Source organism: Sturnira hondurensis, unplaced genomic scaffold (assembly GCF_014824575.4).
Source record: "Sturnira hondurensis isolate 20B ecotype Veracruz unplaced genomic scaffold, ASM1482457v3 Scaffold0022566, whole genome shotgun sequence".
NCBI lineage: Eukaryota > Metazoa > Chordata > Mammalia > Chiroptera > Phyllostomidae > Sturnira > Sturnira hondurensis.
In genome coordinates this window covers 1,633,463-1,658,006 of record NW_028095197.1, presented here as the reverse complement: position 1 = coordinate 1,658,006, position 24,544 = coordinate 1,633,463, and the positions used below count along the sequence as shown (strand labels likewise).

Below are 24,544 nucleotides of genomic sequence, written 5' to 3'. Positions count from 1 at the left end.
ATCCAATGTGCTCTCCTGGAAGGGATGGGTTGCCTGATAAATACAGGTTGCAATCTGGGAGTCACTGAGCCAACCAGGATGCCATAATTTTAGTGGAGGGAGGAGCAAACAGTCAAACCTGTTATCTTTTTGGGGCCAAAAAACAGACATAAGAATAAATGAGGCTGGGAAAATGCCATTTTCTCCCTGTTTGAGTTAGGTGAAAAACAGGATATCCAAGGTAGGATGGTCTTCCTCCTTGGTGGTGAGAACCTCCTGGGTTAGATGAAGACAAATTAATTAGGGAGATAAGGGCTAAATGGCCTCATTAGTGAGAGAAGCACTCGCTGGAGGCTTCCAGCAGGCAGTCACATCAGACAGCTCTGGAGACTAGCAGGTCTGAAGTTTCAAAATAACTTTAAAGACAATTTTTAAGCCAAGCTGGAAAAAAGACTAGAACGGACCTACGATGTAGAACTTGGAGGAATAGAAACAGTATAGGTTTGGAAATGACCATTTGAGGCAGACTTAATTTCTTTTCACCCATGCTCCAGCAGATCGTTCAAAGGCTCAATTGTAATCATGTGTTACATGCATTGAGAGTAATAATGAATATCTTGGTCAGCTTGGGTTGACTGAGCTACACCATAGACTGGGCAGATTGAACAAGACATTTATGCCTCGCATTTCTAGAGGCTGGGCGGTCCAAGATCAAGGTGCTAACAAAATTTGTTTCCTGGTGAGTGCTCTCTTTCTGACTTGCAGATGGCTGCCTTCTCCCTGTGTCCTCACATGGCACTGGGGGCAAGGAGGTGGGGTAGGGAGCAAGGACTTGTACTGTGGTCTCTCTTCCTGTTCTTATAAGGGCACTAATCCTATTATAAGGGTCTCTATCCTAATGGTAATTTTATACCTAGTTACTGCCCAAAGGCCCCACCTCCTAATACTGTGACACTGGAGGTTAGAACTTCCACATGGGAGTTTGGAGTGGAGGGAGAAATCACACACATTCAGTCCATATCAAGAAGTGAGAGTTTTAGGTACCTATTGCTGTGTGACAAGTCTCTCTAAAACTCAGTGGCTTAAAACAACCCAAGTTCATTGTCTCTCAGGATTCTGTGGGTCAGGAATTGGAGCAGGACTCGGCTGGATGGTTATTCTGCTCCACCTGCTGTTGACAGGGCTCCCTCGGTCATAGTCAGTGGGGGACTGATTCAGAGGTTTAAGACATCTTCACATGCCTGGTACTTTGATGGGGGTGACTGGACAGCGGGGCTTTGTGGGGGGCTCCCTGTGCATGTGGTTTCAGGGCCTTTCTACATGGTCTCTCCAGCAGGGCGTTTGAACTTCTCACATGGCCACTTTGGGCTCCAAGTGCAAATGGAACCACTTACCAAGTAAACTGTACAAAGAAAGCAGGTTTTAGGGAGGGGTGGGGTTTGGAATACTGGTGAGATGCTGAGGTGGAAATTTCAGTGGATCTGAAACTTAAGAAAGAGGTTTAGGCCACAAAGATGTGCCCTGAGGCCTTCACTACTTCAAAGCTCTGAGAATAAATTGTAGAGATAAGGGAGAGAATATAGAGTGAGAGGAGAACCTTACAGCCAAATGACATCCATATTTTAAAGGATGGTCCACAAGGAGAGACCTGCAAAGTAGGCTGACCCCAGGACCATACCGAGAAGAGAGTGAGGAGAGAGGGACACTCTAGAAGCAAGGGCAGTTTTCAAACATCAGGAAGGAAGGAGGATCCGGGGACACTATCACCAAGAGCTTTGGTACCGGGAAGACTGGGACAAATCCCAGTCCCTGTCAGTTGCTGGTTGTATGACTTTGAGCAGGTACTATAACCTAGGCCTTCATTTCTTTATCTGAAAGATGGGGATACTAATAGGATCTGTGCCATAAAGTGTGTTAGTCCATATTATCACACATGTAACTGATCTTTTTTACTATTCCACACTTTAAAGAGTTTGTGAATGTCCCTGGGTCTAGCAACTAGGAGATCTTTGACCTTAGAACAGTATGGTGACAATGTTAACTTTATATGGCTTGACAGCAAACGTTACAGAGTGGTAAATTCCATTAAAAGAAACTTGAGGGAATTTTATAGTTTCCCTTATGATTGCATTTTGGGATCCTAGTGTACTTTTTAAAAAATATTTTATTTATTTATCTTTAGAGAGGAAGGGAAGGAGAGAGGGAGAGAAATATCAATGTATGGTTGCCTCTTGTGAGTCCCCTGCTGGGAACTGGCCCGCAACCCAGGCATGTGCCCTGACTGGGAATCGAACTGCGATCATCTGGTTCACAGGCCCGTGCTCAATCCACTGAGCTACACCAGCCAGGGCCTAGTGTACTTTAAAATAAACAGCAATGGATGTTTTTATAACCTCTGTTGCATTTTCTGACTACTAATTTTTTAAGTGAACGTTCAGGATTTCTTGGATGTAGAGCAGGGCTTGTAACACAAGTGTCAGGCTGACTCCCTGTCCCACCCCTGCCCCTGCTCCCAAATCTGTTTTTATAAATAAAGCTTTATTGAAACACAGCTACTTCTACTTATTTATGTATTATCTGTGGCTGCTTCTGCATACCAATGGCAGGGTTGAGTAGTTCTGACTGAGATCATGTGGACCACAAAGCGTACAATATTTGTCTGGTCCTATAAGGATAAAAATGGTGCTTATTTTTTTTAGCCTTCCTGTTTCCACCTCTGTTTCTTAGTGTTTCTTCTCCAGGCTATTCTATTTTTCTCATCACTGAGAACCTAGAATACAAGAGCAGTCATGGCTGAAGGAGTAAAAACACTACACAGAAGTGATGCATTTTTTAAACAGTTTGACTTCCAAAAGGACAGTAACTTTTTTTTAAGATTTTATTTATTTATTTATCTTTAGAGGGGAAGGAGAGAGGGAGAGAAACATCAATGTATGGTTGCCTTTTGTGCGTCCCCTGCTGGGAGTTGGCCTGCAGGGAACTGGCCTGCAACCCAGCCATGTGCCCTGACTGGAAATTGAACCTCGATCCTCTGGCTCGCAGGCCTGTGCTCAATCCACTGAGCTATACCAGCCAGGGCAGGACAGTAACTTTTGAATGTACTGGATCTACAGATATTTTTGTGATAGTTGCCATGTGTAGTAGATTTTATGGAAACGAGTAGAAACCATTGTTACTGTAGCTAAATGACTAGAGCCTACCTCTAACTTCTAACTTAACAGAGCACTGTTAAAGCTGCATTCTTTCAGATGACAGTCTCTTTTTCCCAGCAAAGGCCACAGGGCCCAGAGATGGCATGAACTGGCTGGATAATGCAAAGCCCGGGTTACGCTGGGGCTTTGTCCAGGTGAGATGGGAGAATCAGGCCGTCTTTTCAGGGCTACGATGAGAATTGGTCAAATTTTGGATCTGGTTGCTCCTGAGGGGAAAATCACTCTTTTGTTTGGGAGGAGGCACATTCATCTTGTGTAAAGCCCCACTGGGTTATTTAATACATTTCTGTGGGCTTATGGATTATTCATGTCTGGGACACCAAGGGTTTTGAGAGAGATAACAGAAAGGTGTGTAATTTATTCTGTAATCATAGGCTAAATCAGTTTCAACAGAAGCCCAACAATTGAAGATAACTGTTACATTGTTTACTTTCGGGAGTGTGTGTGTGTGTGTGCATGTGTGCGTGCATGCGCACAGCTACCAAATTAAAAATCAATCTACTTGATCACAAGTAATCACCATTTCACACCCACCTTCTTTTTTTTTTTGTCAGACAAGCCAAAACTAGAAAGTACAAAAGAAATGCACTATTTCTATGAAAGGGCAGAGAAAAATGATCTCTTAGGACTATGTACAGCTGGGTTTAACTAACAAAGTAAAAAACATTTGTTGGCAATGTTTCTTTTACTTCAAATTCACAGAATATGGCACATAAAAGCTGAAGGAATTTTAGGGTCCTGGAATCTGCTCCCCCTGCCCCTCAAGGTCACATACAAGGAAATCATGGCCTAGAGGCGTTCTCATCTCATCTCCTTGCTTTTCGCTGCCTTGGTGCAGCTTCCTTCCACTCCTTTTTCTGCAAGCTGCTGTCAATCAGAATAAATGTGTTCTAAGAAATGATTTAAAGTGTTGTCATACGAGATCATCAATACTGAAAACCCTGCTAAATTGGGGCCTCTCACAAAAGACTTGTAGTTACCAGGGTTCAAACCTAAAGCAAAAGGAATAAACCTCCAAGGGAAGAATTTTTAAATATGGAGGGCAGTTCTTGGTGGAGAGTTAGGGAGACTGTCTTAGGTCCATGTTGCATCCTGTCGGGAAAACAGATCCCAAGATAAAAATTCCAGGTTTATTAGGAAATGTTTCCAGGAAAAGGCTTGTAGAAGAGTTGGGGAATGGGGCAAGGAAGACAAGGAGGCGATCTGAGTGTTGCCTGTCAGACAAAGTCATACGAGGGTAACGTGGGCTCAGTCCCACAGAGGAGCTCCGGGACGGTGTAGCTCGTGTCCTGGGCACCGTGCCACGGAGCAGAGGCCTTTGTCCTTCCACACCTGTCGGTTATTAAAGAGCTGCCCTGCTGTGGGGTGGTGTGAGTGGATAGACTCAATTCTCCACCCTGCAGTAACCTGAGGGCAGCCTTCCTGCGAGGAGTCAGACTGTTGCATAACTGCAGGGAAAGCTATCTGAGGGGATGTGGGCAGACATGACAGTGTCTTTGCAGACACCTCCCTGATGACTTCAAGTCATGCTACTGTGCATCCTCTGGTTGATCTTGCTTCCTGAGCTCATTGGGTAGAATCAGTGATTGGGTTTTAGCTCTCTTAGTTCTTGGAATTTTGGTTTTAAACGAGAGTGGAGGAAAGGAGGGTTTCAGTCACAGTAAACCAAGTGTGAATTCAGATTCTTGGTTGGTAGACTTTTTTTTCTGCCTCTCTTAGAGAGTATCAGTTTCCAGTAAGAAAACAACACAGCATCTATTCCAAGTAGCAATTGAAAGAAAACTAGAAATGCAATAAATGTTCTAAGCCTACATCTAATTACCAAGTACATCATGGTGGTTACTTTTCTTCCAGATTTGACTTCATTGTCCAACTCATTACTCTAAAATAAATAAAGAATAAAAGAAGGAGAATTAGCTGCTCATGTCAAGCAGAGGGAAGGTGGGGTGGGGAGTGAGAAAGGATGAGAATGACAAAGGTGGGCTCATCACGAGGCGCTACTGTACCAACTTAGGGGGCTCTCTCAGTGAATGTGAAGAAATGGGGCCAGCTGGTGCTTACCAGGCCCTCACGATGCTCCCAGCTGTTCTAAAGGCTTCTCAATGAATTAACCCTTCAAACTTCACAATGATGCTGTAAGTGAGGAAACAGAGGAACTTGTTGTAGGTCACACCACCAGTAAGCGGCAGAGCTGGGATTGGAATTCAGCCCTGCTGGCTTCTGAGTTGGACCAGTGTCAGCCCTGGAGGCTTAGCTGGATTCGGCCTCTGCCTATTAGCAATGAAATTCTTCCTCTTGAGTCTAATGACATGAAATCCACTTTTATCCTCTGAGTAGGACTTATCTATCTTTTTTTTAAATTGATTTTTAAATTATTCATGGAATGCACCAATACATGTACAAGTTTGAATTACAATATTACAGAAAAGTCATCATTTCCTTTGATCAGCGGCCCTAAATTCCTGTTCTGCCTCTGCAGCCCACCCTCACTTTTATCAGTTCAGTATGTATCACTTCAGACCCTTAAAAATACATTTAGATGTTTGTTATGTATTCTTTTATAATATGTGACAGGGTTTTGAACATTTTATTTTACAAAGAAAACACATGAATTGCATGCTACCATGCTTCAGGAGTTCCCAAACGTTCTCAGCTTATGGCTTTCTTAGTATCTGGGTGATACTGCCCATTCCTCTACCGCAGACGCGCCAGTTCACCAAGGCGCTCACCCTCTGGCGNTTCATGGAACGCACCAATACATGTACAAGGTTGAATTACAATATTACATAAAAAGTCATCATTTCCTTTGATCAGCGGCCCTAAATTCCTGTTCTGCCTCTGCAGCCCACCCTCACTTTTATCAGTTCAGTGTGTATCACTTCAGACCCTTAAAAATACATTTAGATGTTTGTTATGTATTCTTTTATAATATGTGACAGGGTTTTGAACTTTTTATTTTACAAAGAAAACACATGAATTGCATGCTACCATGCTTCAGGAGTTCCCAAACGTTCTCAGCTTATGGCTTTCTTAGTATCTGGGTGATACTGCCCATTCCTCTACCGCAGACGCGCCAGTTCACCAAGGCGCTCACCCTCTGGCGCCTTTGTGCAGTCCGGGGACCCTCCTCAGAGCCCTGGGAGACAGCCACCTCCTACCGGGTGTGGACACACAGAGTGAAACTTACTTGTCATCCCCGGGGGCAGAGAAAAGCTGGCGGGTTAAAGTTAGGCTAAGAAGGGATAAGGAGTTCAGAAGGATGCCAGGCAAGAGGAATTTAGAAGATGTTTATATTTGAGACTTTCTTGGCAAAATGACTGGTGATTTTTCCTTTGTGAAATGATAGCGATTGGTATGGATCTCTGGCTGCTGTCATTTGTTTCCTCCCCTTAGTTCTAAGTTATTCCATTTATTTCTAGGAAAGTAATTGCATCATCAGACACTCCTTTTATTATTCTCTGTGAGTCCCATGTATAGGAAGATATGGTATACCAGTTAAACTATACTTAGGTAACATCACTGTTAGCAAACAGGCACTTGCTGTTTTCCACGTGCCAGCCACCTTTCAACTATTTTATGTTTATTAACTTTTAAAATCCTTACAACAACCCTACAATAGCTACTATTACTATTCCCATTTATAGTTGTTGAAATTATGACACAGAGTAAACATTTTTGCATGAGGTTATATGGCCAGTAGGTGGATAATGAACACATTTTTCCACTTTTCCATCATAGCCGTGTAAAGGACACACATAATTTCTGATTAGGGAGAAAATCAAAAGTAGAATGGTAATTTTTAGGGGTGGGGAGGAAGGGGGAAAGGGGGGGTTGTAATTTGGTAGGTATAGAGTTTAAATTTTACAAGATAAGAAAGTTCTGGAGATGGACGATGGTGATGGTAGCACACCATTATGAAGGTATTTAGCAGCACTAAATTGCACACTTTAAAATGGTTGGGATGGTGAATTGCATGTTACATGTATTTTACCAGATTAAAAAATTGGGGAGGGGAAAAAAGAAGATAACCAGGGTTCCCAAAATAAGTTGATATAATTTTGTCCCTATGCAAAGAAACTTGCTATTTCAGTTTTTCTGTGCAACCTGTCAGGAGGAAATGTGTGGTTTTCTGTTAGATTCTTCATGATGCTGAAATAGTGAAAAGACCTCCGTTCTTGTCTTTTGAAGACCACAGAGCCCTGACATGCTGGATTTGAAACAACTGATCAGCCACTCAATTTTTCAGTTTCTGGTGAGAGAGTGGATGTTCATTGTAGAGAAGAATTCTTTTAGAGTGAACCAATCCATCAGGAGGCTGCGGAACCAAGAGTAAGGACCCGTGCTCTGGAATTCCACTGCACATTGGTGTCACTATTTAACATCCTGAGTCCTAGATTTCTCGTCTATAAATGGGGTGATGGTGATGATCTGTGGAGTAGCACCTGGCACTTAGTAAACATTCAGCCAACTCTCATTAAATGATATGGTTAGGCATTATATCAAGCAATAGTGATAACACAGAACCTTGAGGCTTGCTGGATGACACAAATGAGGTAGAGTGAAGCATTTAAGTGTTCAACTGATAAGTTTCCTCCTCTTCTGTGCTCTCCAGTACCAAGCAGGTGACCCATCAGTGAGGTCTCCCAGACCTCTGATGGAAACACAGTGGCAGCTCTCTTACTGTCTTCATAAACTGTAGTTGTAGAAAGTGATCCTTCCTGCTGTTCCCTAAGTGGCTTCAGACACATCATGTGTTGTTGAAAACTGCCCTGGCCTCAGCGTGGTGAAGCGACCTCCACACAGTGTGGAGAGAGCTGGCTGCTGGGGCCAGTGTGGTGTTGCTTCAAACGCCTGTCTGTAATATAATTCTGGGCTACCCAGGTCTTTGAGTTCCTTTGTTTTGTGATGGAGCTGATTTTCCTTCTTGATGACCTCAGACCTTTGAAATGAGATTTGAANTTTAGAGTGAACCAATCCATCAGGAGGCTGCGGAACCAAGAGTTAAGGACCTGTGCTGTGGAATTCCGCTGCACATTGGTGTCACTATTTAACATCCTGAGTCCTAGATTTCTCATCTATAAATGGGGTGATGGTGATGGTCTGTGGAGTAGCACCTGGCACCTAGTAAACATTCAGCCAACTCTCATTAAATGATATGGTTAGGCATTATATCAAGCAATAGTGATAACACAGAACCTTGAGGCTTGCCGGATGACACAAATGAGGTAGAGTGAAGCATTTAAGTGTTCAACTGATAAGTTTCCTCCTCTTCTGTGCTCTCCAGTACCAAGCAGGTGACCCATCAGTGAGGTCTCCCAGACCTCTGATGGAAACACAGTGGCAGCTCTCTTACTGTCTTCATAAACTGTAGTTGTAGAAAGTGATCCTTCCTGCTGTTCCCTAAGTGGCTTCAGACACATCATGTGTTTTTGAAAACTGCCCTGGCCTCAGCGTGGTGAAGCGACCTCCACACAATGTGGAGAGAGCTGGCTGCTGGGGCCAGTGTGGTGTTGCTTCAAACGCCTGTCTGTAATATAATTCTGGGCTACCCAGGTCTTTGAGTTCCTTTGTTTTGTGGTGGAGCTGATTTTCCTTCTTGATGACCTCAGACCTTTGAAATGAGATTTGAAATCATTTGTCCCTCTGTGGTGCAGAGGAAGACCTGGCTTTGTGTGTGATGGGGTGAATGCTGGCTCTGCTCACTATTAACCTGAGAGGAGGCCACCTTAGGGAAGGGGAGCTGGGTGCTGATGCTGTCTTGGACTGTGACTCTCTGAGGTCATATATGTCACAGGCTTTAGCTATCTGTGGCTTGCCCTGGGCAATTGAGCACAAAGAACCACCTAGGAGTCAACTAGAGCCACTAGAACATCCCATTTAAGTACATGTTCTCTCTTTTGTCCTTTTCTCCTACCAGCTCTATGACTCAAATACTACTCAGAAAGTATTAATTCTCTTGCAATTTATACCCTTGCCTGTGGTATTATTGTTACCAGATAGTTCATGCCATTCTTCAAGAGGTGGAACCCTGAGGAATATGTGTAGGAACCAAGCCGGTACTTTAGAAAAAATATCTTTATTAAATTCCTTGTGGTTATTGAGTATGCATCGTATGGTCCAGCCATTTGACCCACAATCTCTCTTTTTCTTCCCAGCACTGGCTTGAACCTAACAAGTCCATCTTCAAGCAAATGAAATGTAAGTGTCAATCTGTGGGTTCACTTTTGCTATGAAATGTCCAAAGATAGATGCTGTCTCTTGACAGAGTGTTTCCTGCCAGGGAAGAAATTGCTTTAGCTGAGGATCTGTGGGTGGGTGGGGTCTCTCCCAGCGAGAGCTGTGTGACCTCTCTTGCTTGCTGGCCTCCTTGCAGGCCCTGTTCCTCGAGCCCCCAGGGTCTTTCCCTCTCTGCCATTTCACCCTCACATCCATATTTGAATAAGGGAATTAGATTGGATGGTTACACACCTGTCAAACACAATCACCAGGGGCTGGGTTCCTTCTGGTTGTGGGGTTGTTAGAAAATGGTTCAGGGTGGGACATGCAGTCTTGGGGGCGGTGTATTTTGAAACTGAAATCAATCTTCCTGGTGACTTCACCGAAGGGTGTAGTATAATTTTCCACCCCTCAGACTCACTAAGATAAATGGTTCCTTTTTGAGTAATTGTTTTCAAGCTCTGGTGTTCTGACCTGCCCTTTAAATTAAATTCTTTTCCCCTGATGAGCTCTTGGAGAAGTCGGGTTGGAAAGCCACTCTTTAGAATGTCTGGCCGTCCACGTGAGGCATTGTGATGAGGGTGCTCAGGGTGGTCCTGGGTGGGCAGGATGTTTTCTCCTGGTTACCTGTGCCAGGCTCAGTCAACCTGCTTTTATTTATGGTTTGGAGGAGAGCTTCCAAAATGCACCTCAGAAATGTATAACCTGCCCTGAAACTAATTTATCCCTTTATGCCAACTTTCCCAGGGCCCTGAAATGTAGGTGATAAATCAGTTTCCCCTCGGAGATCAGGTTAGCACACATTATGTCACTTGTCATCATTCAGGGGATTCTTTTCTTTCTCCAAGATGAAGAAATTATTCTGGGCAGGGTTTTAAGTGGAAGGAAGAAGAAACTGAATGTGGATGGCACACTAGCACTGGGCATATTTATTCCTCATTGTCTTTGTCCCCTCCCTCTTCCTATCTTCCCTTTTCTCCCCTTCCCTCTCCCATCTCTCAAGAACAAACTGTCTAGCCAGTGAAGGAGAGACAGACAGCTAATGCCCATGGCTCCTGTGAGTGATGGGTACTGCAGAGAGATCACAGTAAAGATGCATGAGATGAAAACAGGGACAGCAGTGAGCGTGGGAGGTCCAGGGAGGTCTGTTTGTTGGGGTGAGTCTGTCTTTAAAGTTATTTTGGAATAGAGTTGGGACCAGTAGCTAATAATCACCAGGACAGAAGTACTAGGAAGCTCTGTACAGAATGACTTGCAGGATAATGAGAATGAACTATCGTGTCTGAGCAAAAAAATAACTGGTGCCTAGATTTTATCCTCTAACGATTAGGTTTTGGTATTTTTGTTTACATAGTTTAAAATATTTAGGCAATTTCCCAGGACACTTATTTATAGTGAATGGCTCTTTGATTTTGGTTCTTAAATGTCATGAAATATTTTCCTTAGGCTGCACACAATTTTGAAACGTAAATCTATCTCTAAAGTAAGATGTATTTCACCACTTAATGGAAGAAAAATTTAAAACTTGTGAAGAATTTGCTGCTTAAGAGCTTTGTCTCTACCATTAGTAAATCTGAACAGCTGACACAAAATTAATAGTGTTGGCCAAAAGTGATATAAAGAGTGACATTTGACTTCTGGCCAATTTCAATTTAATGATGAATGGAATCTGAATCTGGAAGGAAGAACTGTAAAATTCAATATCTAAACCAGACACAGTGACTCCCTGTTTCCAGAACCTGGCAGGGGTCTTCCTACCCATCACCCGGTCCCCTGTTGTATTAAGGATATTACTGAAGAAGATTTATGTAACTTTATCAGATCACAAACTGAATTTTGTTGTTATTGTTGTCTCTTGGTATCAAGAATTTCTACAGTCTTATACCTATGTCCTAGAAACAATAACTTTCATGTAATTAGAAAAAAATATGTAAACTAGAGCTTATAAAATGTTAACTCTGGGAAACTGGGTCCAACTCCTGGTTACTTATTTATGAATTTATCAAAAGGATCTTGTTCCAGAACCGCAGACAGCTTCCAGCTTGGGTGTGGGCATGGCTTTTATACCGGACTGCGTTCAAGTAGGCGGTGAGGGCTTAAGTCCTCGGAGGAACAGCTGCTGCCATTCCGGCCTCATTCCGTAGAGCGATGCCCGACTTTCAGGTCATTTGCCCTGACCTCATAAGATTCCTCTGACTATGGGGGTTCCCAGGAATGGTGTTTCCCGGGGTCGGCAGAAGATCAGCTGTCCTGATTAACAAGCTCTTTATAAAGGCATTATTATTATTTCTTACTAGTATTTTAAAAAATCATCTTTAATAATGTAATGTTTGTAGTTTTTCTAACAGTTCAGAAAAGTTGAGAATGAGAACTGTATTTTCTTTCTTTTCCTCCTTATATCTCCAAGTCCACCCTGAAGAAGTAGCTGTTGTTAACAATGTTTTATATGTACTTTTAGGACATGTTTTATGTTATATAAGCTCTCTCAGAATATTTAAAGACTTTTAGAAACAAATACAAAATAAATCTCTATATTATTTACCTTGTTATCTTCTTAATAATTTTAGAGGTTCTTTCCATATCAGTGATAGATGATTGATTTCATTTAAAAGTGGTTTTCTCCACTATGGAAAACAGTATGGAGTTTTCTCAGAGAACTAAAAATGGACCTGCCTTTTGACCCAGCAATTCCACTGCTGGGATTGTACCCTAAGAACCTTGAAACACCAATCCAAAAGAACCTATGCATTCCAATGTTCATAGCAGCACAATTTACAATAGCCAAGTGCTGGAAGCAACCTAGGTGCCATCAGTAAATGAATGGATCAAAAAACTATGGTACATTTACACAATGGGATTCTATGCAGCAGAAAGAAAGAAGGAACCCCTATCCTTTGGGACAGCATGAATAGAATTGGAAAGCATTATGCTAAGCAAAATAAGCCAGGCAGTGAAAGATGAATACCATATGATCTCACCTTTAACAGGAACCTAATCAACAAAACAAACAAGCAAGCAAAATATAACCAAAGACACTGAAGTTGAGAACAGGCTGACAGTGACCAGAGGGGAGAAGGTAGGGAATTTCAGGGGGAAAAGGGAAGGGTTTGCAGAAACAAGTATAAAGGGCACACAGACAAAAACAAGAGGGTGTGTGGAAATGTGAGGGAGGTGGGGAGGGCTGAGGGGGATGGTCTGGGATGGGGTAAAAGGCAGAAAACTGTACTTGAACAATAATTAAAAAAATAAAAAAATGGTTTTCTGATAGTTGTATGCATGCATGTAATTTATTAATGGACATCAAAGTTGGGTCTAGCCTTTTACTGTTTTAAACTGTGCTATGATAAACAGGCTTGGATGTACATTCTTGGTTCTTGTACATCTATTCTACAAATTCCTAGAAGTGGAATTGTTGGATCAAAAGCTATACACATTTTACATTTTCCTTAGTGATAAATGTCCATTGGAAGAGCTTGTAATTTGCTGCCAATGTTATGAGAGTGCTTGTTTTGTAAAATATTGTGGAAAATAGATATAATCAAACTTGTTTTCATGGTGAGTTTTTCCTCCATTCCCTTCCTCAGAATGGCATTATGTGTCGGGGAAGCTTATGTACCCTCCTGGTAACGAGGGCGACATCTCTCTTGTGTGCAGTCCTCTGTGTGTTCCCCCTCCCAGCTAATGTGATTTGGCCTTTGGTTGTTGGCTTCTTAGCACTCCTCCTCTCCAGGTGTAACTAGCCTCAGCAGCCTTTGAGTGTGCACTGGTGTGTGCTGCTGCCTGTGGCTCCTGCTACGATCTTGTCTTGCAAGTCTATAGCCATTGCCCTCTTGCGGTCCCCACTCCAGGTCTCTTCACTGGTTGACTTTCAACACTTCTGTATTCACCACTGGGACAAGTAGAAACTGCTCAGCCTCTTCTAGACCCTGCTTCAGCCTCAGGGACACTCGTGTGCTTGAGCTCAATGTTCCCTCTCTGCCTACACACGGCCGCTGCCACTTCTCCAGTGCTCTCCAAAGTTCCAAACACAGCACTTTCCTTCAACAACTCTGAGAGTTTTTTGTCTTGCTCCCCTACATCTCACTCCATTCGTCCAAGTCCAGGGGACTGAGGGGTGCTGGATGCCTTCTCAGAGCTCTGGTAGCATCTTAAACTTGGTATTGTCCTCTGCATCTCTCCAACGTCTGCACCTGCCTTCCTTTCACACCCCCTCCTCACAACTAATAATGGCTTTTTCCTTGGGTACTAGGTTGACACCCTAAAATAATGGCTTTCTCACACAGGCAGTAACTGTTTATCAAACATAATGGGGGAAAGTGCAAAAATTTACAACAGCAATAACAAGAAAAAACAAATTTTTTGTGAATGTATTAAGAAATGTTCAAGACTTAGGTAAATAAGTAGATGTCAATTTTTATTGTGGAGTTACTGTAGAGTAGATGGAAAAGAATAAACAGACCTCTGTTTATTTTATTCTCTCTTATTTTATTTAGTTTATTTATTGAGAATAAACAGAGACCTCTCATGTTTCTGGTTAATACTGTTAAAGTCAATTCCTTACAAATTAGTATACACATGCAATAATTTTCAGATCAAAATTCCAGTGAGATTCTTTATGGCACGTAGCAAACTGATTCTATGGCTCATCAGTGAAAGCAAATGCTCAAGATCAGCCAGTCAATACAGGCTGAGGCAAAAGTAGGCTTACAGTTTTGAGTACATGAAACTATTTTTTTCTTTTAAAAAGGATTTTTTTTTTTATTTTCTGAGAGAGGGGAAGGTAGGGAGAAAGAGAAACATCGATGGGAGAGAGAAACATCAATTGGTTGCCTCTTGCATGTGCCTTGACTAGGAGTTGAAACTGTAGCCCAGGCATGTGCCCTGACCAAGAATCTAATCAGTGACCTTTTGCTTTGCAGAACGATGCCCAACTAACTGAGCCATACCAGTGAGGGCCAGAGTTTATTCTTGTATTGCTTAGTAGTTACTGTACTATTTCCCACACAAACAACTATAAAACTACTCCCCCCGGTATGTAAAGAAGAGTAGGGTCCTTTGTCTCTTAGTGAATCAAGGCCTATGAGTTACAGTAATTAAAAGAGGACTAGTGATGGATGGACACACACAGTAATTAAGATAGACCCAGAAATAGGAAAAGAATCAGTGGGAAAAATATCCCAAATTCATGTATTATTAGAGTGTGGGCTATGACAAAGGTTAAATTTCATACCAGAAACAGGGAGATAGATTATTTAAGGCATGATTTTGCACATCCTTTCCACTTGGAGAAAAAAAGCTAAGGACAAACCTCAGACCATACATGGGATTAATTCAGATGAAGTCAAAAGCTCAATATATTTAGCAACCTATAGACATTTTAGGTAAAGGTTTAGGAGTATTTTTTTTTAATTGTGGAGTAGCACATGACTTCCTAAGGAAAATCTAAAAACCCAGAAGCAACAAAGCAAAATGCTGACAAATTTGTGCAAAAATTAAACTTTTGTACCAGAATATTTGGTTTGTTCAGTACACAGAGTAGGTTCACAGTAGATATTTGTTGAATTAATGACTATACAATGAATTACAAACAAGTTAAAACACACACAAAATAATGGAAAGAGCATATGCCAAATACCTAGCAGGCAGTAATATGCAGAATATATAAAGTGTGATACTATAAACTCAAAGATAAACAACTCAATAGTGAAATGTGAAAATACCCAGAGAAGGAGTAAAAATAAATGGCTAATAAACTCATAAACAGATGCCCAATATCATTAGTAACGAAGTGCAAATTAAAACATTTTTCTTTATTATACTGAAAAAATTGTAAATATTGATAACATCCAGTTGATAAATATGAGGGTATCACTTCTGGTTGGAGTACATTAATGGGTGAAGCCATTTGAGAGGGCAATTGGCTGTATCTCAAGATTAAAAATGCCTATATCTCTTAATCCAACAAAGTAATATCCATGCATCTGCCTAAAGCAACATTTATTCCAGCACATGTATATATTTTGCAAGGATGTCTGTTGCGACATTGCTTATAACACTGAGAACTGGTTGCAATAAAGACCCCAGCATTTTGGGAAAGCTAAATAGATTATGTGGAATACAAGGGGTCATGAAAAGGAATGAGGCAGATGTATATTTTTGACACTGAATGAATTATTACCTATATTGTAGAGCTATAAAAGCAAGTAAAAATATCACATAGAAAATGATCCATTTGTCTGAAAATAAACAGATTATTTATATTAATACAAAAGTGCCCAGAAGAAGGGCTGCCAGGATATGTATTAACTGTGGTTACCCCTGGGGAAGAGAGTGAGGTTGAAGGAAAGTGACGATCTCACATTTTAGTGTATATAGTTGTATTTTACTCAGGTATTTTACAACGAGAATATTTTCAGATATCATTTGGTAATGAAGAGAAAATGAGAGAAGGCTTTATGCAAAAATCAAGAAGGAAAGAAACAAAGTACAGAAAGAATCAGAGTGCGTTGTGCATCAACCACGTACTGTAAAAATAGAGACCAAGACGAGAGAAAGCAGGCTTCCTCTTCCAAAGAGCCTTCTCTGCTTAATCCTAGCTGCTGCCTGACTAGCCCTGCAGGATAGTTAAGATCTTCTTGCTCTATTTACGAAGCACCCTGAAGGTGCAGGGGGCGTGGAAATGGCTTCTGCATGCAAATCAGTGCGGTGAGAACCTCCAGCCTATGCATAATACATGGTTGGACTCAGCCAGAAGGAGCAGTGTTGAGTCAAGTTGCTAGCTGAGGGCTGCAGAGATCCCTTCCTGAAGTTATGATGTCTCTTCCTGGACAATTTCTGTCTCTGATGGTCCTATTTGTGAACCTTCATGTTTGCATGTCATTCCTTAGCTTTTCAGCACCCCTTGGAGCTAATTTAATGACCAGTACCTTTGGTGCTGAATGATTTGTCAATGAGAACATATCTTCTTCTGTAGCATAGAGAGTGCCAGGAGAGTTGATTTTGCTCTGGTACAAGGAGAAAAGCCACAGGCTCCATATTCATGAGGTCAGTTGGATGCCTGACTCCCAACTTTGTTCTGATCACTCCCCTTGCTGAGTATATTAGTTTCCTAAAGCTGCCATAACAAAGCCTGGGGGGCTTAAAATAATATCAATTTATTCTCTCACAGCTCTGGAACTAGAATTTTGGAATCAAGGTGTCAACAAAGTCGTGCTCCCTCTGAAGGCTCTAGGGGAGAAATAGAATCTTTCCTTGCCTCTTCTAGCTGTTTTTTTTTTTCTTGGTCAAATCATTCTGTTATTATAAACCATTACCAGACTTGTGGAGGGGAAAATCCACTGGAGTTAAATCACATTCTGCAGCCCTATTTCTACCTCCTCATTTTAATTAAAGCAAACACTTTAATTTTCTAGCATCTTGTACCTGTTAATTTTCTTAAATTTTTAAATTGAGGTATAATTCATATGTGCTATCAGTTTTAGGTGTACAACATGGTGAGTTGATATTTGTACGTATTGCAGAAAGATTACAATGAGTCTAGTTAACATCCATCACCATATATAGTTACACAATTTTTTTCTTGTGATGGAAAGATTTAAGATGTATCCTTTTAGTAACTTTCAAATGTGCAATACAGTATTGTTAACTGTAGTCACCATGCTGTACATTGAATCCCCAGGACTTTCTTATTTTACAATGGGAAGTTTGTACCTTTTGACCCCTCCTCCATTTTGCCCACCCTATACCATGCCTCTGGTAACCACCAATCTGTTCTTTGTATCTTGTTCTGTTTTTTTTTTTTTTAGGTTCCACATGTGAGATCATATAGTATTTCAGTAATTTGTCTTTCTCTGACTTATTTCATATAGCAAAATGTCCTGAAGGCCTATCCACACTGGTGCAAATGGCAGGGTTTCATCCTTTTTTATGGCTGAATAATATTTCATTGTATGTGTATATTACATTTTCTTTTTTAAAAATATTTTATTTATTTATCTTTAGAGGGGAAGGGAAGGAGAGAGGAAGAGAAACATCAATGTATGGTTGTTTCTCATGTATTCCCTGCTGGGAACTGGCCCCTGCTGGGAACTGGCCTGCAACCCAGGCATGTGCCCTGACTGGGAATCGAACCGCGATCATCTGGTTCACAGGCCCACGCTCAATCCACTGAGCTACACCAGCCAGGGCCCTACATTTTCTTTATCCATTCATCTGTTGGTGGTCACGTAGGTTGTTCTCATGTCTTGGCTTTTGTAAACAATGCTGCAGTAAAAATGGGGGAGCTTTTATCTTTTCAAGTTAGTGTTTTCATTTGCTTTGGATAAATATCCAGAAGTGGAATTTCTGGAAAATAGGGTCGTGCCACTTTCAATTTTTTTGAGAATTCTCCATACTTGTATCATAATGACTACACCAATTTCCATTTCCACCAGCCATGCGCAAGGGTTTACGTTTCTCCATGCCCTTGCCAATGCTTATTTCTCTTTTCTAGCTCTTGGTGTCGCTGGCAGTCGTTGGTGCTCCTTCCTTGACTGGTAGCTACATCACTCCAGTCTCTGCCTTTGTCTTCATGTCGCATTCTCCCTGTGCTTCTCTGTGTCCAAGTTTCCTTCTCCTTTCTCTTGTGAAGATATCAGTTATTGGATTTAGAAAGCGCCCTAACCCAGTATGACCTCATCTTACTCAATTTCATCTGCAAAAATTCTACTGCCAAATAGGGTCACATTCTGAAGCTCTGAGTAAACACAAATTTGGGGGATACACTTCTGCATTGGGCACTCCCATTAAGATAAATCTCCCACACACTTTAGTATCTCTGTTTATTTTATGGGTGGCTTTCATGCTTTTGCTTTGCGGCTCATTTTTCTCCTTTGCGTGTGTTTTCTTTTTTTTCTGGAGTTGATCATATCTATCTGACAGTAAAGCGTCACACATTTTAACTCTGCAGACACCCATAGTGAAAGTAACTACATCTCAGACCACTGGAAACCTGTCCCAAGTCCTCATTCACATACTTGTGTCATAGTTTGGAAGCTTTTTTACCCTGGCCCGTGGCTTAAGACAAGGTATGCATGTAACCAGTTTATAATAAATACTAGAATCAAAATGCTCCTTTTAGGGAGCAGGTGGAAGACGTTCAACTGCCATGTTCTTTAAAAAGAAAGTAAATCACACACCTGAACAAAACCCGTTGCATAAATATGGTGATGAATTCTACAGAACAGGCTTCTGTTTCTGTTTTGTTTCTTTGTTATATTGTTCTTTAGATTCCACATATAAGGGCAATAACATGGTATTTATCTTTCTCTGACTGACTTATTTCACTTAGCATAAAATCCTTTAGGTCCATTCATGCTGTCACAAGTGATAAGATTTCCTGAGTAGCATTTCATTGTGTAAATATACTACAATGTTTTTTATTCACTCATCTACTGATGGACATTTGGGCTGCTTCCAAACCCTGGCTTATGTAAGTAACACTGCAGTGGACATAGGGGTGCATATGTTCTTTTGAATTAGTGTTGTGGGTTTCGATGGCTATATTCTCAGGAGTAGAATCACTGGGTCATAAAGCAATTACATTTTTAATATTTTGAGGAACCTCCACACATTTTTAATATTTTGTTTTCCTCCACACAGTGGCTGTACCAGTCTGCATTCCCGCCAACAGTGCACTAGGGTTCCCCTTTCTTTACATCCTCACCAGCACTTGCTTGTTGATTTGTTGATGGTGGCCATTCTGGCAGGTGTGAGGTGGTATCTCATTGTGGTTTTGATTTGGCCAACTGTGTTTTCTTTGGAGAAATGTCTGTTCAGATCTTTTGCCCACTTTCTCCCCCCATTGAATATCTATCTATCTACTTATTTATTGTTATTCAACTATGGTCGTCTCTATTTTACTCCCTTACTCCCCTCACCCCCCTCACCCCAGCCATCCCTCCCTCCCTCCCTCCTCTGATCCCATCCCTCCTCCGTTTTGTACATGTGTCCTTTATAGCTGTTCCTGAAAACCCTTCCCCCTTTTCTGCCCACTTTTTAATTGGGTTACTTGGTTTTCTGGTGTTGAGTTCTTTATAAATTTTGGATATTAACCCCTTGTTGGGCTTATTATTGGCAAATATTTTTCCCCATTCAGTAGGTTATCTTTTTGTTTTGTTGGTGGTGTTCTTTGCTGTTCAAAAACTTTTTTAGTTTGATGTAGTCCCATTTGTTTAGTTTTTTCTTTTGTTCCCTTCCCTTAGAAGATATATCAGGAAAAAATATTGCTAGGAGAAACACCCAAGGTTTTACTACCTATATTTTCTTCTAGGAGTTTCTCGGTCTCACATTTAAGCCTTTAATCCATTTTGAGCTTATTCTTGTATGTGGTGTAAGAAGGTGGTCTAGTTTTATTTTTTGCAGGTATCCAGTTTTTCCAGCGCCATTTATTGAACAGACTGTCTTTATCCCATGGCATGTTTTTGCCTTCTTTTTCAAATGTTAATTGACCATATAGATGGGCATTTATTTCTGGGCTTTCTATTCGGTTTCATTGATTTATGTGCTGTTTTTATGCCAGGACCATCCCGTTTTGGTTACTATGGACTTGTTTGATAGGTAGTGTGGTATTCCCAACTTTGTTATTTCTCAATATTCCTAAGGCTATTTGGTTTTTTTCTGTGGTTCCATATCAATTTTTTGGATTATTTATTCTAGTCCTGTGAAATACACCATTGGTATTTTGACAGGGATTGCATTGAATTTATAGATTGTATTGGGTAGTATGGATATGTTAATAATGTTAAATCTTCCTGCTCATTAACATGGAATATGCTTCCACTTATTTGTATCTTCTTCAGTTTCTTTGTTCAGTGTCTAATAATTTTCTAAGTACAAGTTTTTACATCCTTGGTTAAATTTATTACTGGGTATTTTTTGTGCAACTGTAAATAGGATTGTTTTTTAATTTCCCTTTCTGCCTGTTCATTATTGGTATATAAAAATGCAACTGATTTCTGAATATTAATTTTATATCCTGATGCTTTACTGAGTTAATTTATCAGTTCTAGTCATTTCTTGGTGGAATCTCTGGGGTTCTCTATATACAGTATCATGTCATCTGCAAATAATGCCAGTTTTACTTCTTCCTTTCCAATTTGACTCTCTTTTATTTTTTCCTCTTGCCTGATTGCTGTGGCTAAGACTTCCAGTGTTACATTGAATAAGAGAGGTGATAGTGGACATCCCTGTCTTGTTCCTGATCTTGAGGGAAACACTTTTAGTTTTTCCCTGTTGAGTATGATGTTTGTTGTGGGTTTGTTATGTATGGCCTTTATTATGTTGAGATGTATTTCCACTTTGCAGAGAGTATTTTTTTAATCAAAATTGGTGCTGAATTTTATCAAATACTTTCTTTCGCATCTATTGATAAGATCATGTGATGTTTATCCTTCATTTTGTTTGTATGGTGTGTCTCATTTATTGGTTTGCAGATATTGTAACAACTTTGTATCCCAGGAATAAATCCCATTTGATATAGTGTATGATATTTTTAATGTATTTTTGAACCTGGCTTGCTAATATTCTGTTGAGGATTTTTGCATCTATGTTCCTCAGGGATATTGGCCTATAATTTTCTTTCTTAGTAGTGTCTTTATTGGTTTTGGAATTAGGATAATGCTGGCTCCATAAAATGAGCTTTAGGGTCTCTCCTCCTCTTGAACTTTTTTGGAATAGCTTGAGAAGGAGAGATGTCAGTTCTATGAATGTTTGGTAAGTTTTACCTGTAAAGCCACCTGGTCTAAGACTTTTGTTTGCTGGAAGGTTTTTGATTACTGCTTTGATTTCATTAGTTATAATTAGTTTGTTCAGATTTTCTAATTCTTGATTCAATTTTGGAATATTGTATGTTTGTAGTAATTTATCCATTTTGAACAGGTTGTCTAATTTGTTGACATGTAGTTGTTTGTAGTATATATATATATATGTGTGTGTATATATATATATGTATATATACACACACACACACATATATATACATATGACTCTGGTTAAAAGTTTGTCAATCTTGTTTATTTTTTAAAACAACCAGCTCTTGGTTTTATTGATTTTTTAAAAATTTCTATGTTGTTTATTGCTTCTCTGGTTTTCTTTTATTATTTTCTTTCATTTTATTATTTTTTTCTTCTACTGACTTTGAGCTTTTTTGTTTTTTCTAGTTCTTTTCTGTGTAAAGTTAGATTGAGATTTTTCTTGTTTCTTGAGGTAGGTCTTAATGCTATGAATTTCCCTCTTAGGACTGCTTTTGCTGTGTCCCATAGGTTTTTGGGTTGCTGTGTGCTCACTTTCATTTGTCTCAAGGTAAGTTTTGAATTCTTCCTTGATCTCATTGTTCACCCACTCATTGTTTAGTAACATTTATTTACTCACATTGTTTGTGTGTTATCCAGTTCTTTTCTTATAATTGATTTCTAGTTTCATACCATTGTGGTCAAAGAAGATGTCTTTTTGTCACCAGACTAGGATGTTTTCAGCCATTATTTCTTCATATAGATTCTCAATTCCTTGATTTTTCTTTTCTCCTTCTGATATCCCTATAATGTGGTTGTTGTTATGATTCATACTCTTCCAGAGGTCCCTTTGACTATCTTTACCTTCATTTTTTTAATTCTTTTTTCCTTTTTGCTTCTCTGATTGCGTTTTGCTACCTCTTCTTCCAAATAGTTGATTCAGTCCTCTGATCCATCTAGCTTGCTGTTGATTTCTTCTCATGTATTCTTCTTTTCTGACATTGTATTTTTCATTTCTTACTGTTTCTCTTTTATGGTTTCTATGTTGTTTTTCATGGCTTTGAAGTTCTCACTAAGTTCCTTGAGAATCCTTACAACCACTGGTTTGGACTTTGTATTTGGTCGCTTGCTTGCCTTCATTTCATTTAGTTCTTTTTCTGGAGATTTCTCCTATTTTTTCACTTGGGGCATTTTTTCTCCCAATTTCAGCTGCCTCTGTATATTTATTTCTGTGTATTAAGTAGATCTGCTATGCCTTAGTATGGTGTCCTTAAGTAGCAGCTGTTGTCTTGTGGGGCTCAGAGGCACAGTCTCCCTAATCACCTGAGCTGTGGGTTCTAGGAATGTACCTTGTGTGGTCACGTGAGTCTTTCTGTTGTAGTTGAGCCTTAATTGTTGTTGGCCCACCTGTGGGTGGGGTTTCCCCTCTGTTATGGTATAAGCATCAACTCTGATCACACTATGTGAGCTACTGTACGGGGGCTGGCTCCACAAAGCTGAATTCACCCCAGCAGGGGCTGATATCTGTCAAGATCTCCTTTTGTGTATGCTGCTTGTGGAGCTACTTGGATTGTGCTCTGAGGTGGTCTGTACCACTGGTTATGTTGTTTGTGGGATCCTTTGGAGGGGGATCCAGTACAGGGCTCCGGGCTACCTGTTTGGAGTTACAAAGCTATCCAGTTTGTAACTGCCTCTGTTGGGTTGGTTGTACATGGGAGGGGTTTAGCTGCATACCAAAGCTGATTGCCACCAGTACTGAGCCCGAGGGGCAGGTCAGTCAAAGGCCCAGGACTCCCTAAGATCTGCCCTCTCTTGTTAGCTGCCTCTTAGGCTCAGTTACTGCAAGAGCCTCTGGCTGCACATGAGTTGTTTGAGGGAAGCTCTCAGTGAGTCACCAAGTAGGGGCAAGTGGTGTTCACCAGACTGATTCACATTCAAACTTGGTGCCAGTTCTGACCTTGAGGCCACTCAGCAAGAGTCTCGTGATACACCAAGGTCGGCTGCCACTTGCTGTGTGTCTAAGGGCCTTTGTGGTGGGGCTGGGTCTCAGGGACTCATCAGGGTGAGGCCAGCAGTGTTCATTAGGCCTACACAGACTATGGTTTGGCCTTGTGCAGGGAGGGCTCTGCATAGGACCGCCAGTCTGGTACGTGCAGAAAAAAGGTCCCTGTTAGGCTTGGTTCTTTTCAGATTCTGCCCAATTAGCTAGAGAGTCTTCTGTAAGCTCAGCAGCACAAGGCCATCCATAGTTCAGAGGGTAGGGTTAATGCATCTCCCATGATGGGGACAGTGGACCTCCATTGTGGGTTAGGATGCTGCCACTGTGGCCCTTGGGGGGCCCTTGGGGGGCCCTTGGGCAGTGCTTTCAGGTGCTACAATGGCTGCTCCAGTGGGGTGCTCTGGGCTGACACTTGGAGGGTCTACTGTGGCTTCTCCAGTGGGGTCCTGGAAGGGGCCACTATATCTGCTGGGGACAGGGCACTCTGGGCTGCTGGGGTCTCTCCTAGCTGGTTCTTGGAAAGGCTACTATAGCTGTCTGGAGTGGGGCACTCCAGGTGGCCTGGGGCTGGGGTCCTCCAGTTTATGGTGGACTGGGAGAGAAGCGGTTCCTTCTCAAGGGTCACACAACTCTGACTCTGATTCTTCTTGAGTTTGCCCCCAGAATCTCTTCCAGAGCGTCTGTATCACAGGCTCGGGGAGCAGACTCCTCCACAGGGCTTGAGCCCAAGGGGCGCTACAGTGGGCCTGGGAGGGTGGGATTGTGCAGTGCCCTTGTGCTGATGCAGATTGGAGGGGAATGTTTGCCCCAGAGAAGACGGGGTCTGTGAGCAGTGCAGGAGAGCAACTCAGTACAGGGACTCTGGTGGCTGACTTCTCAGCACTCTTCCCAAAGCCACACAGCCCAGTCTGTCCTCAGAAGACTCTAGTAAGCTCTAAGCCACCCTCCCTCTTCTGGAGCTCAGGATGAGTGGCTGCGGAGAAAATTTGCTGCATTGGCCCTTGATGGGGAGGCCTGGTCTCCCCATAAAGGGAGAGCATTATAGGTTGATTTCCCAGCATTATTGGTTGATTCTTGTATGTGTCCTGACTGAGGATCGAATCTACACCCTTGGTGTATTGGGACAATGCTTTAACCACCTGAATTACCTGGCCAGAGCTGCTAAGTTTTTTTGTTTGTTTTTTGGCTAAAATTCTCAGGTTGCTCTACCCTAGGCCCAGGTGTAATAATAACTCCTATGATTGAATACTTAGGTCCCAAGCAGTCAGCTGAGTGCTTCACATCATTAACTCATATAATCCTCATAATGGTCTCTGTGTCAGGCATCAGTGACCTCAGGCCCCTGGGCCAAGGACCCAGCCTGCCATCTG

The 24,544-nt window shown here is 41.4% G+C and overlaps 1 protein-coding gene across 2 annotated transcripts in view; it reads left to right on the top strand.

The window, feature by feature from the left end:
* FRMD3 (FERM domain containing 3) overlaps positions 1-24,544 on the top strand; it is a 275,666-nt gene that overhangs the window by 138,222 nt on the left and 112,900 nt on the right. For both annotated transcript variants that reach the window (XM_037035831.1, XM_037035829.1), the window contains exon 3: positions 9,347-9,389. In XM_037035831.1, coding sequence (XP_036891726.1) covers positions 9,347-9,389 — 43 coding nt within the window. The remainder of the gene's footprint in view (positions 1-9,346; positions 9,390-24,544) is intronic.